Source organism: Mauremys mutica, chromosome 13 (assembly GCF_020497125.1).
Source record: "Mauremys mutica isolate MM-2020 ecotype Southern chromosome 13, ASM2049712v1, whole genome shotgun sequence".
NCBI lineage: Eukaryota > Metazoa > Chordata > Testudines > Geoemydidae > Mauremys > Mauremys mutica.
In genome coordinates, this window is record NC_059084.1 from 43,432,134 (window position 1) to 43,448,607 (window position 16,474).

The window sequence follows — 16,474 nt, forward strand, 5'->3', positions numbered from 1 at the left end:
GCTGGAGGTAGGAGGAAATTATTTGGGATCTAGCTACATTCTGCTTGGCGTTCACTATTGCATGGACTGAAAACATATCTGAGGGCATGTTGCTTTTGCTCCCATGACTTGAACTGTCTCTGTATAGAAACCTGGGGGAGGTTCTCAAGTGGTGTCATTTCAAAGAAAGAAGTTTCACCTGCTGGGCATTGGTACCTTTAGCCTTTATTTTTCTGGCTTTCCTAAAGAAATTTAAAACTGCAGTTAACTAGGTGCCCATCTTTGGAAGTTCTTGACATTAGCCACCCCCAGGGCTCTGTATAATAATATAAAATCTTCCATCAGGTATACAGATTGGGAAACAATGTAATTCAACTGCAAGTTCTTTGGGGCAAGGGCTGTCTTTTTTAGTTCAGGTTTTGTCAAGAGCAAAACATAATGCAGTCCTGGTCCATGCTCGGGGCTCTTAGGCATTAATGTGTTTCAAATAAATAAATAAATAAACATGTCCCACAAGCAATGCAAACCAGAGCACACAACTCAAGAAAATGAGACAGAGAGTCTGTATTGAGTTTTATTACTTTATTTGTAGAAAGAAAGTGTGTAGAATTAACACTAATGATGAAGTATTTTTTTCTCCTTTTATTTAGTTTATTTTTTTCAATTACCTGTTTCACTAAGCCATCAGTGATTTCTGGAGATCTTGGACTCTGAATAGGGTCATTGCCAATTACATTTTAATGTGCCTGATCATATCATAAACACAGAACTTCCTAATTCTTTAACTCTAGAGGTGTTTAGCAACTTGATTGGATTGTCTGCTTTCTCATACATTTATCTAGCAATCACTTTTTGCAAATGCACACATGAATGAGACTCCTCATGTGGCAGTTTGCTAGATCATAGCCCTCAGCTTTATGTGACACCTGATAGATGTTCTGTTCCCAAAATCCAGGTTGTGGTCTCTACAGTCTCTGTATTCATGCAGCCTTTGCAGGTGTCTTAAGAGTGGAGCATCTTGAGAACCAGCGAATGGGACTGGATTAATGGTGGGGGAGGTGGGTGCATGAAATGAACTATTTGTCTGTCTCTTTCTATAGACATGGCCCCCACCTATGTAGTTTGATCAGTCATATAATTGGGTTTCTGCAGAGCTGTATACTCTCATATTTCTAGGGTATATTCAGAGGCAATTCTATGCTTAAACCAGGGAAACTTATGATACTGAAATCTCTTCCTGCCCCTGCCACGAACTAGTTATGTGACCTTAGAAAAGAATCACTTCTTGCTTCTCTGTGTTTCAGTTTCTCCTTCTGCAAAAGTCCAACCTACCTCAGCCTGAAATTGTGAGGCTGCCATAACTGATATTAGTTGTTCAGAGGTCCTCTGCTGGAAGGTGCTATATAAATGGTAGGGGACACATAGTGACACCTTCACATTGAACGGGAACATGTTCTGTAAATGATCACATATGTATCTGTGAAACAGCTCATGGAACAAGTCAAAATCTAATCCATAAGAGCTGAAATTACTGCCTAGTTATTTATCATTATTATAACTACAAATAAGAATAGGAACAATGCCTTATACATTTTTCAGAGGTGGTCTAAACATGGAATTTCTGTCCCAGAAGATCATACAGTTCAAAATTTGGTTTAATCCCAGATCAGACCAAAAAGTTAAAATCTCAGGGGATTTTTCGTGAAACAAAATATTCTGAAATATTGCATTTCAATAAGGTAAATATGTTGAGGGTTAAACAAGGTTTAACATTTCATGTTGACTTTACTGTTTTGATTATATTATTGTTTAAATGATAAACCTGAAACAAAATATTTCAACCTGATCAATTTCCTATAGACAATTAAGACAAAATGAGAACATGAAAGCTAAATATTTCGATTTTCTTGAATCAGCATTTTCTTACGAAAAGAATTCCTCCAAAAATTTTTAACCAGCTCTGCTTTTTTTTTAGCTTCCCTCTACTTCTCTATACACAGTAGTCACATTTCCTTACAATCCTGCAGTCACATACTCCAGGTCTCTGGACATTTCTTCATAGTTTAGATCTTTTAATTCTCATCCCAAACAAAAAACAATCAGACTTTTTGCCGCTTTTTGTACTCTCTCAGGTTTTCTATTAACCCTTTCTTTACACACACACACACCCCCACACACAAAAATAAAAATGTGCGTTGGTCCATATATTATTCAACCATAATCAATTCTATTTGAATTTGAACAATTAACAGTTATTTGGGAACATCTTTGATTCCGTGATAAAAATGTCTCTTTGAATTTCCATAGGAACAGTCATCTCAGAAACTCAAAGGGTTTTATAAACATTAATGAAATTAGCCCCAGAAATCTACTGAGGGAGAAGTAAAAATCATCATCCCTTTTTATAGGTGGAGACACGATGGTAAAAAGAAGTGAAGCAGCATGTCAATCTTCTCTGACATTTTAGAATAAAGCCCTTAGGTGAATTAAAATTCCACCTGTCATGCTGAAAGGAAAAGGTGATTTTTTCAGGATCTCAGAGTTATTCTTTCGCATTCACCGAGAAGAGGGAAAATACTCATCGTGCAAATCAATGTAGCTCCATCTACTTCAAAGTAGCTTTGCTGATCTGTGTCCCCTGGGAGTCTATGCAGTTTGCCAGTTAGAACATAGTGTAGTTAATCCATTTCTTAGTATTACCAACAATCATCTACTGTGCATGCTTAATGTAGCAGGAGAGAAGATGGGATAGTTAAAGGAATTTGAAAGAGGATAAAATCAAAACAGTTCAGTGAAATGTATCCATCTACCCATTAGTCTATTGGTCAGTCTCCCTATTGTCTTATCTGTCTTTCTATTGGTCTCCCTGTGTGTCTGTCTGACTTTCTATTGGTCTGTCTGTGAGTCTGTCTGTCTGAAAGGCATGTTCCAGGCAGTCCTGATTTTTTACACAGAAACAATGAACTTTGTGGGGGTGATTCTTTCCCTTGAGACATTTTCTGGCCACATCTAGAATATAGAAATGCCAGTCAACACAGACTGGGATTTTGGAAGGAGCCTAAAGGAGATTTGCACTTGGTGAAGTGAAGAATTTGCCCCAATGAGTTTGGGGTAACGTTTTCAAAGGTATTATGGCTTCCCCTCATCCTTCCTTGGCTCTTGTCACGCAGACAGAAAGCAGAGGGCCAGAGTCCAAAGTGCAGGCAGTGCAATGTTTACTGGGGTTGCCAAGCAAGCATAATCCACAGCTCTGTATACCTGTAGAGCTTTTATTTGATCTTTTTCCCACCTCCTCCTTCTAAGCAGGCTTAATTATACCTCTAGTGCACACCCCTGCTCCCACCCCTTACGACGGTGGTCCCCAACGCAGTGCCCGACTCTGCCGTCCCAAGAATGGAGGCAATGCTGCCCCATAGCATGTGCTGCCCCAGGCACGTGGTTGCTCCACTGGTGCCTGGAGCCAGCCCTGTATGTGAGTATTCTTCCGCTGCACTGATACTGCTGTTTTCTTGTGCTTTGTGATTTATTATTTTTTTAACATTTTGCCCCAAAATGAGTGGTTCAAATAAAAGACAACATGCATATTATTTCAACGCAGAGTGGGAAGAATCCTATTGTTTTATTGAAAATAAAGGGAAAGGTGTTTGCTTATTTTGTGCTGTTGCAGTGCCAAAAAAACATAATGTCGAACACCATTTCCAAACTAATCATGATTCTTTTGATATTAGCCATCCACTTAAATCTGAGTTGAGAAAGGTTTGATTTGAGTTGATTAATTTTCTTCTATCTGCCCAGCAATATGTTTTCTCTAGACAAGTGGTAAAGTCTAAAGGTGCTTCTATTGCTTCCTTTAAAATTGCTCATCTGTTCGCAAAGAAGAAAAAACCCTTTCAAGATGGTGAATTGTTGAAGGAAGCATTTTTGACGGGTGCTGATTGCCTGTTTCAAGGATTTCCTAACAAGGGTGAGTTTTTGTCGGCAATACAAGACTTGCAGTTATCAGACAACACAGTTACAAGGAGGATACATGCAATCTCAAGTGACATGCAAACTCAGCTAAAGGATTACTTGGAAATATGTGACTGGTTTTCACTGTAATTTGATGAGTCGTCAGATATATCGGCTACAGCGCAGTTGGCAGTTATGGTGAGGATGATATTTAGTGACTTCACCATAAAAGAAGAGTTACTAAAAGTATTGCCTATGAAAGGGCAAACAAAGGGTGAGGACAACTATAATTTATTCAAATCATACGCAACATCAATTAGTACGCCACTAAGCAAGCTGTCTGCGATCACCACTGATGGGGCACCAGCAATGATGGGCTGCGCCAATGGATTCATTGCACTCTGTAAGAAGAATGAATCCTTTCCAAACTTTATGTCTTATCATTGCATTATCCACCAAGAACCTTTGTGCATCAAAGTTCTTTCTTTTCAACACATCATGAATGATGTTGTTAAAATTATTAATTCTCTTCGAGCGAAACCTTTGCAACATCGACTTTTTAAGTCCCTGTTGGAAGATGTTAATGATAAACAATCTGATCTTATTTTGCACACAGAAGTACGATGGCTGAGCAAAGGTAAAGTTCTTGCAAGTTTTTTAAGCCTAACTGAAGAAATCAAAGAATTTCTGAAGTCCACAAATCAGAACTTGGAGCAACTAGAAGACTCCAGCTGGTTAATGGACTTAGCTTTTCTTGCCAACACCACTGACAAAATTAACATTTTAAATCTTGAGCTCCAGGGAAAAGACAAACATGTGGCTCAAATGATAAGTTCTGTAAAACCATTCAAAGCAAAACTGATCTTGTAGATGTCGCATATGAAGATGAAGTCTCTCGTACATTTCCCAAGTATGAAGAAAATGGTATGTGACAGTGATTTTAACCCATCACCATTTGTTATCCACATTCAAACAGTTCTGGAACAATTTGAAAAGAGATTTCACTGAACCTATTTTCAACTAAGTGCTGATGAGCGTGTATGATTAACTTGTGTTTAACTTTTTTTATATTTTTATATGTTTGTTTGTTCGTTTATTGAAATCCAGATACAAGTAACAATACAAAGAATATTTTTAATTAACCATATCTGGCTAGCTATGTTAAAGTAAGAATAGTAAATATATTTGGACCAGCAGTTCAACAATGTTTTACTTTTTTAAAATAAATAAGATGAAAACTGTTCATGATATTTATTTTGTAAAAACTCCTTAATTTTTCTTACAGGCAGATAAAAAAGAGGAAATTCACATGGTAAGGTGAAAGGGTAACTGACGAATCATTTAATTAATACCTTTTACATGTAAAATTACATTTTGTATCTTATGGATTCATATGTAATATTTGGTTTCAGAGTAGCAGCCGTGTTAGTCTGTATCCGCAAAAAAAAAAAAAACAGGAGTACTTGTGGCACCTTAAAGACTAACAAATTTCCATTCTATGCATCCGAAGAAGTGATGAAGAAGAGCTCACGAAAGCTCATGCTAAAATAAATTTGTTAGTCTTTAAGGTGCCACAAGTACTCCTGTTTGTTTTTTATATGTAATATTGTTTATCTTATGGATTCATTATGTAATATTAAATATGATGTTTTTCATATTATTTAATGTACAAATACAAAATAAGCCTTGAAAAATTGTTGGCGCCTGACACACTCTTCTGAAAACATGAATGTGCTACTGGCCACAAAATGATTGGGGACCACTGCCTTACAATTTATGGTCATGTTCTTTTTTGGAGCGTGGTGAGTCTGGAGGCTTCAGTACAACCTCTTTTTTATCCCATCAGAGGAGTAAAGAGTGAGGTTGTGTTTCAGCCAGGGTCACCATTTCTTTGGCTTTTAGTGTTTCTTATACCTCCGCCCATCCACCTAACCCCTCCAAAGCGGTTGTTTGATCTTGTCTTGGGAAAGGAATTCTACATTTGTATATCAACCTCCCACCATGCCCAGCAACACTTTAACTCTATTCCTTATATTTTCTTATTGGGCTGTAACACCAACTGGCTAGGAAGAAGCAACATATGGTGTCTTTGTTCTTTGCTCACACATAGTAGTAAGACACGAACAATTGTGTTTTAAAGATCTCAAAATTCAAATGGCTAAACAAAACCTAAAAGTCTATCTCAGGCAAATATACAGACCTGAATGCTATATTGCCATCACCAACAAAATGTACATGGGGCAGTAAAGAACCCAGGTACAGATCCTTAAAGGTATTTAGGTGCCTAACTCCCATAGAAATCAATGGGAGTGAGCCATCGAAATATCTTTGAGGACATGGGCCCCAACTCTCATAGAATGTCCATTGGAGAATGTGGGCCTTTGACAGTTTCTCCTTATTTCCCAAAGTAGGTCATTTCTTCACATGATATCTAGGTATTTATTGTCTCCCACAGATGAAATATGCAAAGGAATCAAGAAGGGGGAACCTCACCATGGTGACTGAATTCATTCTACTGGGATTGTCCAACCACCGTGAGCTGCAGGTGCCTCTGTTCTCCATCTATCTGTTCATTTACATTATTACTCTGATGGGGAACATCCTCATCATCCTCATCACCATAGACACAGCCCTTCAAACCCCTATGTATTTCTTTCTCCGAGTCTTATCCTTCCTGGAGATCTGCTACACCTCGGTCACCATCCCCAAGATGTTGGTGGACTTCCTGTCAGACAACAGGAGCATTTCCTATGTGGGCTGTGCTGCACAAATGTACTTCCTGCTCTTCCTTGGAATCTCTGAGACCTTCCTTCTGACTGCAATGGCGTATGACCGCTTTGTGGCCATATGCAACCCATTGCGGTATAGGCTCATCATGAACAGGAAGGTCTGCCTTTCATTGGTAGTTCTCTCTTGGTTCAGTGGTAACATGGTATCCCTAGTACAGACAGCCTGGGTTTTCACCTTGCCATTTTGTGGGTCCAATCAGATTAACTATTTCTTCTGTGACATTCCCCCATTGATTAAGCTTTCTTGCACTGACACCTCTTCTTATGAAATGCAGTTGTTTACAGTTACTATACTGTTCAATTTCACTCCATTTTCTCTCATCCTTGTGTCCTACGTTGTTATTATCTCCACCATCTTAAAGATGGCTTCGGCTGATGGCAGACACAAAGCTTTCTCCACTTGCTCCTCACACCTCCTTGTAGTGACACTGTATTACGGGAGCAGTGGCCTGATCTATTTAAGACCTAAGTCCATTAACTCACCAGACAGCAGCAAAGTGCTTGCTCTGATGTATACAACCATCACCCCCATCTTGAACCCTATAATCTACAGCCTGAGGAACAATGAGGTGAAAGGGGCTGTGTGGAGATTGTTGTGGGATGGGCAGAAAGGAAAAATATTTTCTCGAAGAAAATAATTGGGATATAGGTCTTGTTCTGAGATCAGTTATCCAACTGTACAAATCTTGAGCAGTTACTTTTTATGTGAATGCCATTCACTGCTACAGTTGATGTAGTGTCCAAAAACTGCAAAATGAAACACACACAAATGTTGAAAACATTTTGCCAATTTTCTGGGTATTGAAATTAGAAAGGGCACTGACCAAATTTAATGTGAATATGCATGGCTTTCTTTTCATCTTAAGTCAAAATTGCAATGAAATAGGTTGTTGATAAAGCTAATTTTAGAAAACAATGTACATGTGCTGCAAGCTAACCATTTTGAGAATGATTTTGAACAAAATTTCACAAAAATTGTAGAAAATGAGCATGAATAATAAACAATAAAGTACAATAGAAAATTTCACAAAAAAAGACAAAAATAGATCCATTTGAAGTTACCAAATGAAAGTCAGGGCTGGTGCTTCCATTAGGCGTCCCTAGGCAGTCGCCTAGGGCACCAGGATTTGGGGGGCGGCATTTTGCGTGCTCCCCTCAGGGTGAATGGGAGCTTCCAGTTCCGCTTCTGTCGCACCGCCAAAGAAGGACCTTCCACCGATGTTTCGGCAGCAGCTCAATGACTGCCGCTGTTGCCTGCAGCATTTCGGCGGAGTGTCCCCTCCCCACAAATTCTGCCTAATGCACCAGAAACCCTGGCGCCGCTCCTGATGAAAGTAACTTCGTTTGTTTTGTAATTTTTTCACCATTTCTACTAAACACAGAGCAGAAAATGAAATGAAAAAAAGGAGAAAAGATATTCACAAGCCCGTCAGAAAAACATTTCCAATTTCATTGTAAATATAATTTCCCCATCAAGACTTTTCTCGGTGCCACTTTCACATCCTGTTCTTCAGGGTGTAGCTCAATGGCTTCAGCATGAGATGTGACTGTGTTGTAAAGCACAGACAACACCCTGTCATTATTCAGCGAGTAGCTGGAGATGGGCCCAACATGGGTGTCACAGAATAGGAGGAGGATGCTCAGGTGAGACATACAGGTGGAAAAAGTGTCAGAGTCCACTTCGTAGAGCATATCTCAGGATGGTGGAGATGAGGTACAAATAGGAGAGGACTATACATAGGAATGTTACTCACCCTATGAAGATCTTGAAAACAAACAAGTTGATCTTCTTGAGGTAGGTGTTACTCCATGCAAGAAGCTTACTTGATTTCATTGGGCTACCGTGGACAGTACTGTACATAAATAATGTAGACAGAATCAGGACTTTTCTCTGAATTCTGGTGGTGCTCAATTAGTGAAGTGTGTACCCAGGCATTACAAACAACACACCCAGTTACTGTATGAATCAAATAAAACCAGGGACATGGGGAGAATAGTGAGGAAACTTATTTCTTCACTTCAAAAGCACAAGTCTCTTCTAAATGAGAGTCATGAGCCCTTCTTTGGGAGTAGTCCAAAAGAGAAAGTTGCATTGTGCCTTGAGCTATCTCAGTACAGAAACCCAGCATGAATTCTAAATTGTAGCAGAGAATGTACACAGGCTGAGGATCAGCCCTAAATTTTTTTCTTGCTTTCCTGAAGAAATTAAAAACTGCAATGACATAGGTGCCTCTCTTTGGAAATGACATTAGCCATCCCGAGGGCTCCATATAATAATGTAAAATCTTCCAACAGACATACAGATTGGGAAATGATGTAATTATACTGGAAGTTTGATGGGACAAGGATTGTCTTTTTGCTCAGCTTTTGTCCAGAGAATAGAACAATGTGGTCCTGATGCATGATCAGGACTCCTAGATATTACCTCAGTTGAAAGAAAGAAAGAAAGAAAGAAAGAAAGAAAGAAAGAAAGAAAGAAAGAAAGAAAGAAAGAAAAGGTGTCCCACAGGCCCTGCAAACCATAACCTACCACTCTCGTAAATCAGACAGACATAGTCCCGTATCTGGCAGAGTCTGGCAATCAATAAAGGGAGAAACCAGTATCTTATCATTAACTTGAAGGCAACTGGGAGTTTGTATTGTGTTTTATTACTTTATTTATAGAAAGTGATTGTGTAACATTAATGCTAATGATGAAGTATTTGTCCTCTTTTTACTTAATTTTCACAGATCTCAGACATTGAATTGGGTCATTGCCAATTACATTTTAATTTTACACAGATCTTTCTGATTCTGGAAACCTAGAAGTGTTAGTGATAGGATTGTCTACTTTATCAGACATTTATCCAGGGCTCAATTTTGCAAAGGCACATGAATAAGCCACCTCATGTGGCAAAGTTTTCTAGATTGTAGCGGCTGGCTTTAAGTGACTCCTTAAAGATGTATCCGAAGAAGTGGGCTGTAGCCCACGAAAGCTCATGCTCAAATAAATGTGTTAGTCTCTAAGGTGCCACAAGTACTCCTGTTCTTTATGCAGATACAGACTAACACGTCTGTAACTCTGAAACCTTACAGATGTTGGGTTTTTTCCTGAAATCCAAGGTGTCCAGGCTCTGGGCTCTGCAGCCTCTTTATTCATGAAGACTTTACTTCTGTCTTTAGAATGGAAGTGGGAGCATGAAATAAAACTCTTGTCTATATCTGTATAGAGACATGGCCCCCAACTGTGTAGTATGATCGGTGATATCACTGGGTTTCTGCTGAGGGTTACACTCTCATATCTATAGGATATATTCAGGGGTAATTCTGTGCTTAGACCTGGGCAACTCATGAGACCCAGAATCTCTTACTGCTCCCACCACAAACTAGCTGTGGGACCTTGATGGAGAATCCCTTCTTGCCTCTCTGTGCCTCAGTTTCTCCATCTGCAAAAGTGGGGTAAATACTGACTTGCCACAGCCAGAGGTTGTGAAGCTGGCACAACTGATGTTAGTTGCTCAGAGAACCTGAATTGGAAGGTGCTGTATAAATGTTAGGGGACATATTTTAATACTTTCAGCCTGAATGGGACCTTGTTCCATAAATAATCACATTGGTTTCTGTGGAATTGCTCAGGGAACAATTCAGATGATAATCAGTAGGGGCTCAAAGAACTGGCTAGTTATTCATCATTACTATTATCACAAATAAGAATAGGAACAATGTCTTATACCTTTTTCAGGGTTAGTCTAAAAATTAAATTTCTGTCCTGGAAGAAATGAATAATTTCAGAATTTGATTTTATCCCAAATCAGGCCAAAAAGTCAACACTGCAGATTCTTCAGTGAAACAAAATATTCTGAAATATAGCATTTCAGTAAGGTAAAAATATTGGGAGGGTTTAATACGTTGAAAATTATATTATATTATATTATATTATATTATATTATATTATATTATATTATATTATAGTTAAAATGATAAAGATTAAATCATTTTCCCCCACAATATAAATTTCCTAAACAAATTTAGATAAAAATAAAACATTCCAGGTGACCATTCAGATTTTGTTTAATCAGCATTTTATTATCAAAAACATTCATCTGAAATGTTTCAATCAGCTCTACTCTCCTTTACAACCCTCTACATGTTTATCCATAGTTGTTATATTCTCTAGCTGTCATATACTCACATACTCCAAGTCTCTGGAAGTTTTTTCATATTTTAGATTAATTCCCTTCCCCCACAACAATATTCATATTTTCCCCTCTCCGTTTTACTATCTCCAGTTTTCTATGAGCCTTTACTTAAAAAAAAAAGGCAATCAATTTTAGCTCTTGTCCATATATTATGGACAATGAATTATCAACAGTTATTTAGGAATGTCTTTGATTCAATAATAAGAATATAAATTTGCATATCCATACCACCCACTACTTGAGGATCTCAACATGGTCTATAAATGAGTTAGGATCTGAGGCTAAAATAAGAAAAGACAAGTTAAAAATTGCTTACACAAGTAAGAGGTCTTCAAGTGAGCAGGAACTGATGAAATTCATGCTAGAACACTCAAGGAACTGACTGAGGAGATATCTGAGCCATTAGTGATTATCTTTGAAAAGTCATAGAAGATGGGAGAGATTCCACAAGACTGGAAAAGGGCAAATATAGTGCCCATCTATAAACAGAGTAAGGAAAACCTGGGGAACTACAGACCAGTCATCTTAACTTCAGTACCTGGAAAGATAAAGGAGCAAATAATCCAGCAATCAATCTTCAAACACCTGGAAGATGATAAATTACTGCCACTGTCAAGAACAAATCATGTCAAACCAAATGACAGAGTAACGAGGCTTGTGGATGGGGGGAAGCAGTAAATGTGGTATGTCCTGACTTTAGCAAAGCTTTTGATACTGTCTCACATGACCTTCTCATAAACAAAATAGGGAAATACAACCTAGATGGAGCTACTATGAGGTGGATGCATAACTGTTTGGAAAACCATTCCCAAAGAATAGTTATCAGTAGTTGAGATCATGCTGGAAGGGCATAATGAGTGGGGTCCCACAGGGATCAGTACAGAGTCCAGTTTTGTTCAATATCTTCATCAATGATTTAGATAATGGCAAAGAGATAAACATTTTGGATGATACCAAGCTGGGAGGGGTTGCAAGTGCTTTGGAGGATAGGATGAAAATTCAAAATGATTTGGACAAACTGGAGAAATGGTCTGAAGTAAACAGGATGAAATTCAATAAGGACAAATGCAAAGTACTCCACTAAGGAAGGAACAATTAGTTGCACGCATACAAACTGGGAAATGACTGCCTAGAAAGGAGTACTGCAAAAAGGCTCACATACTAAATATGAGTCAACAGTGTAACAGTGTTACAAAAAAAATGAACATGATTCTGGGATTAGCAGATATATTGGAAGCAAACACGAGAAGCAGTTCTTCCGCTCTACTCTGTGCTGATAAGGCCTCAGTTTGAGTACTGTGTCCAGGTCTGGGTGCCATATTTCAGTAAGGATGTTGACAAATTGGAGAAAGTCAAGAGGAGAGCAACAAAAATGATTAAAGGTCTAGAAAATATGACCTATGAGGGAAGATTGAAGTCAGATTAATTATTTCTTCTGTGATATTCCCCCATTGATTAAGCTTTCTTGCATTGACACATCTCAGTATGAAATGCCATTGTTTACTGCTAATATACTGGTCTTCACTCCATTTTCTCTTATCCTTGTGTCCTACCCTGTAGCACGGTGCACACCTACTCCAGCCCGGAAGGGGTTGGAAAAGCCCTGCAGAGGGCTGGGGCTGCGCAAGGAAAACCCTGGCTGATTGGGGGAAGTGGCTGCAGCTGGGGCCATGCCCCAAACTAGGCAACTGGGCCTTATAAGAAGACCAGGGAAGCCAGAGAGAGGCGAGCTAGAGGGATGCAGTGCTGGGGGAAGGCCGTAGGAGATGGGAAACACTAGGCCAGTAACTCCCCAGACTGCAGGGCCGAATTCTAGGCCTTCTAGGTGTTCGGCTTGCAGAGAGGCAGCTGGAGGGTGGGTAAAGGCAGCGAGTCCAAACTCCTTGTTGCCTGTGATGATCGGCTGATAGACTGCAGTCCACCCCAGGGCGCGGGGGCTAAAGAGAGACTGGCATTAGCCAGGATTGAGGTGAAATGAGGATAGGGGGTGGAGGGTTCCCCTGGGGTGGGGAAACCCAGAGAAAGACTGTGGTGTACTGCAGGAGGCAGAACCCTGAGATAAGGGCACTGGGGTCCTGGGAGCGACACGGGGGCCAATGGCAAGCGGATCACCGGCCTGCAGAGGATGTTCTGGGGTCTAAGAGCTAATTCCTGAGGACATGCAGCGGGAGGCGCCGCAGGGGTGAGTCTGCACTGTGCTACACACACCTTTATCATCTCCACCATCTTAAAGATGGCATTGACTGAAGGCAGACACAAAGCCTTCTCCATCTGCTCCTCACATCTCATTGTGGTGACATCGTATTACAAGAGTGGCAGCCTGATCTATTTAGGACCCAAGTTCACTGACTCACCAGACAGCAACAAAGTGCTGGCTCTCATATACACAACCATCACCCCCACCTTGAACCCCTTTATGTATCGCCTGAGGAACAAGGAAGTGAAAGGGGCTCTGAGGAGACTGTAGGGAGACAGGATGAAACAAAAAATATTTTCTCACAGAAAGTAATTTGGGCACAGATCTTGTTCTGATATCAGTTACACAACTTTGCAAATTTGGAGTAGCTCCATTGACAACAATGGCATTCAATATTACGGTTTAACTAGTGTCCAAAAACTTCAAAATGAAACATGCAAAAATGTTGTTAACATTTTGTCAATTTTGGGGGGACTTGAAATTAAACATTTTGGCCAAAAAAGTCACCAACGTTTCAGAAATGATGCTCATCTCTGTAGCTGCTTGAAACACACGGAAAAATTACAAAAACTCATCTACAATTCAGATTAATATGCCTAGATTTTTTTTTCATCTCAGCTCAAATTTACAATGAAAAACGTTGTTGAAAAATTTGATTTTGGAAAATAATGTTGATGTTCTGTATGTAAAATCATTGTATGTTAGATGATATGTGCAAATGATTGTCCTCTAATTACGCGTATTTATTATGAATGGCTTGCCTAGATCTGGGAAAGAGATATGAACAGCATTACCTCTAGGTTGATTGCGAATTTAAGGTCAATGCTGACCAGCAGCTATTAATTCAATCATAAATGGTTGGTTGACTGTGGCAAAGTAAGCTGGTAGTTCAGTCATTCCTTCCTGAGAGAAGTGTCCACATGTGAGGAAACTTCCTTCTGAATTCTCATTCATCACTGCCCTGTTTTGCCAAGGTTTGAAATAAATCACGGTTTATGCAGGAATGGTTTTCCATGACCTTGTGTCTACTGTAATGGATTACACCTGTACAGAAGAATGATAGAGCAGATGTAAAATGCTACCAGAATAGAATGATCAGTCCTGGTTCTTCTCTAAAAGACTCTGGTGTAAATCAGAAATGACTGCATTGACATCAGAGGCATAAATCAGAGGAGAAATAGGACCTAAGCATTTATAATCTCATTCAGAGGTGTGAATGAGTACGCAAGGTTCAAGGCAGTAGACATTCATATTCTACTCTCCTTTGTAGAATTGGTCCCTATACAGTAGGCCATTTGGCTGGTTGTTTTCCAATTTCTTCATTCTAGGCTCACTTTTCATGAGAAAAAATGCTTGAAACTTCTGAAATTAAAGCCATTGCACTGGCATGAAGGAGGGGGCTGAATCATGACAAGGATGTTTAAAGTGAAGTAACACACTGATGTCTCAGACCCATTGTGTAAGACTCTCAATAAAATAATAGGACCAGTAGCTGCAGAGCAGGTGAAAATGATGTCTGGTCACCAGGGGTAAAAGTAAGTCAGGACACTTACTGGTACGGGGCCGGGGTGGCTCCGGCCCCTAGAAGGGGCGGGGCCTCAGGCAGAAGGGGCGGGGCTAGGGGTCAGCCACCTGGGGCCCCATGTTGATTTAAAGGGCCCAGGGCTCCAGATGCTGTTGTTGTGGCAGTGGCAGCAGCGGCCGGAACCCCAGACCCTTTTAAATTGCTGGCCCCAGGGTAGCTGCTCCCTCTGCCCCCGCCCCACCACGCCCGTCGGGGGGAGGGGCAGGGACCTTAAAGCACTGCCACAGCAAAGGATGGTCCTTAAAGTGTTGTCACGACAGCACTTTAATGTCCCTGCCCCTTTTGCCTTCCCTGTAGGCAGCCCTTCTGGTAAGGACCCTACCAGCAAGGCCACCTACAGAGGAGGCAAAAGGGGCAGGGACATTAAAGTGCTGCTGTGACAGTGCTTTAATGTGGGCTAGGTATGGGCCGGCGCAGTTCTTACCGGTATGCCCTACTGCCCCCTACTGGTTCACTTTCACCCCTGCTGGTCACCAAGGCCCAGATCCACAAAGGGACTTAGCACCTCAAGACGAGATTTAGGCAGCTTTAGGCACCACTGCAAAGCACAAACACCTGTTCTGCTGCCACTAAACTCTGTAGGCACCTAAACTAACTAAAATCTGGCCCTACGCACCTACATTTGTACTGTCAATATTTCCTTACTGCCTAAATTTCTGCCTCTAGACATGGAATGCCCGTTTGACACCAAAGCTGCAGCGTGATCAAAAAACCTGTGAAGATTGGTGTCTCCAGTCTGTCTCACCTGAGGACTCTTATCCACTAAGCAGGCTCTGTATGATATAATGGTCTGAGGGAGACATGGAATAAAATGAAGTAATAGCAGCATCTTCCATTATAAAATTTAGCCCAGCAGTTAAAGAACCACTTGGGCTGTCGGACACCCAAGTTCTATTCCCCTCTTGGATCAATCAGGAGAAGGGATCTTCCAGCTCTGAAGTGACTGCCTTGACCACTGGGTTACAGAGTGATTTTCATTTGCTATGAGGACCAATGCATATTTAATTGCTTGTACAAAGTGGAACAGATTCAACAGGAGAGAATGGAAGAGCACTGTATCAGGATTTCCTTTAATTAGGCTTGGTAAAATTCAATTGTTATTTTTTTATAATTTTGATGCATAATCTTGATGTTTGTTTATAACAGGGTTTCTCAAACTGGGGTCGCCGATCGCGGCTCCCACTGGCCGTGGAACGCTGCTCTGGGCCAATGGGAGCCGTGATCAGCCGGAGCTGCAGACGGGGCAGGTAAACACACCGGCCCAGCCCACCAGAGGCTTTAAGTATTTTTTCTAATTGTTATCAGTTTAAATATTCATAGTTGTGGGAAATAATAGGGGGACAAAGACAAAAGGATGTGTCATTATTTAATGACAAGAGACATTAATTGCAAAAAGTTAAAGCTTTATAATCACTCAAACAGAAACTGAAATCACATGACAAAATATATTCAATCAAATTCTAAAAAGTTCCCAAGAACCATTTGTCTTACTTTGCCTATCCACAAATTTCTATTCTTTTCAAAGGAAATATTTTTGCTGTTTTATGTGTGTAGGGTGAAATTGATGTTTACCGTCATTTACCAATAAAAATCTTATTCTTCAAACCTACTCTTAAGTCAGTGGTTACAGCATGTAGCCAAAACATCGAGAATCCATGTTTGAATCCCTCTACTTCTCAGGCAGAGTGGGAAACTGATCTGGGGGCATCTCCCATATTTTTGGTGAGTGCCCTGAACAGTGGGCTAAAGTTTATAAGAGAAGCTGCCTCCTCTCTCTGACATTTTGTGTGCAGTCAGG

At 40.2% G+C, this 16,474-nt stretch overlaps 1 protein-coding gene across 1 annotated transcript; it reads left to right on the forward strand.

Annotated features, from left to right (window-relative positions):
• The first annotated feature begins 4,797 nt into the window (after window positions 1–4,797).
• On the forward strand, window positions 4,798–10,543 carry LOC123347418 (olfactory receptor 10A7-like). Its single transcript, XM_044984835.1, has 3 exons — window positions 4,798–4,851; window positions 6,383–7,297; window positions 10,511–10,543. Exons 1-3 carry the CDS (start codon window positions 4,798–4,800, stop codon window positions 10,541–10,543), a joined length of 1,002 nt encoding a protein of 333 aa, XP_044840770.1.
• Window positions 10,544–16,474: the final 5,931 nt, after the last annotated feature.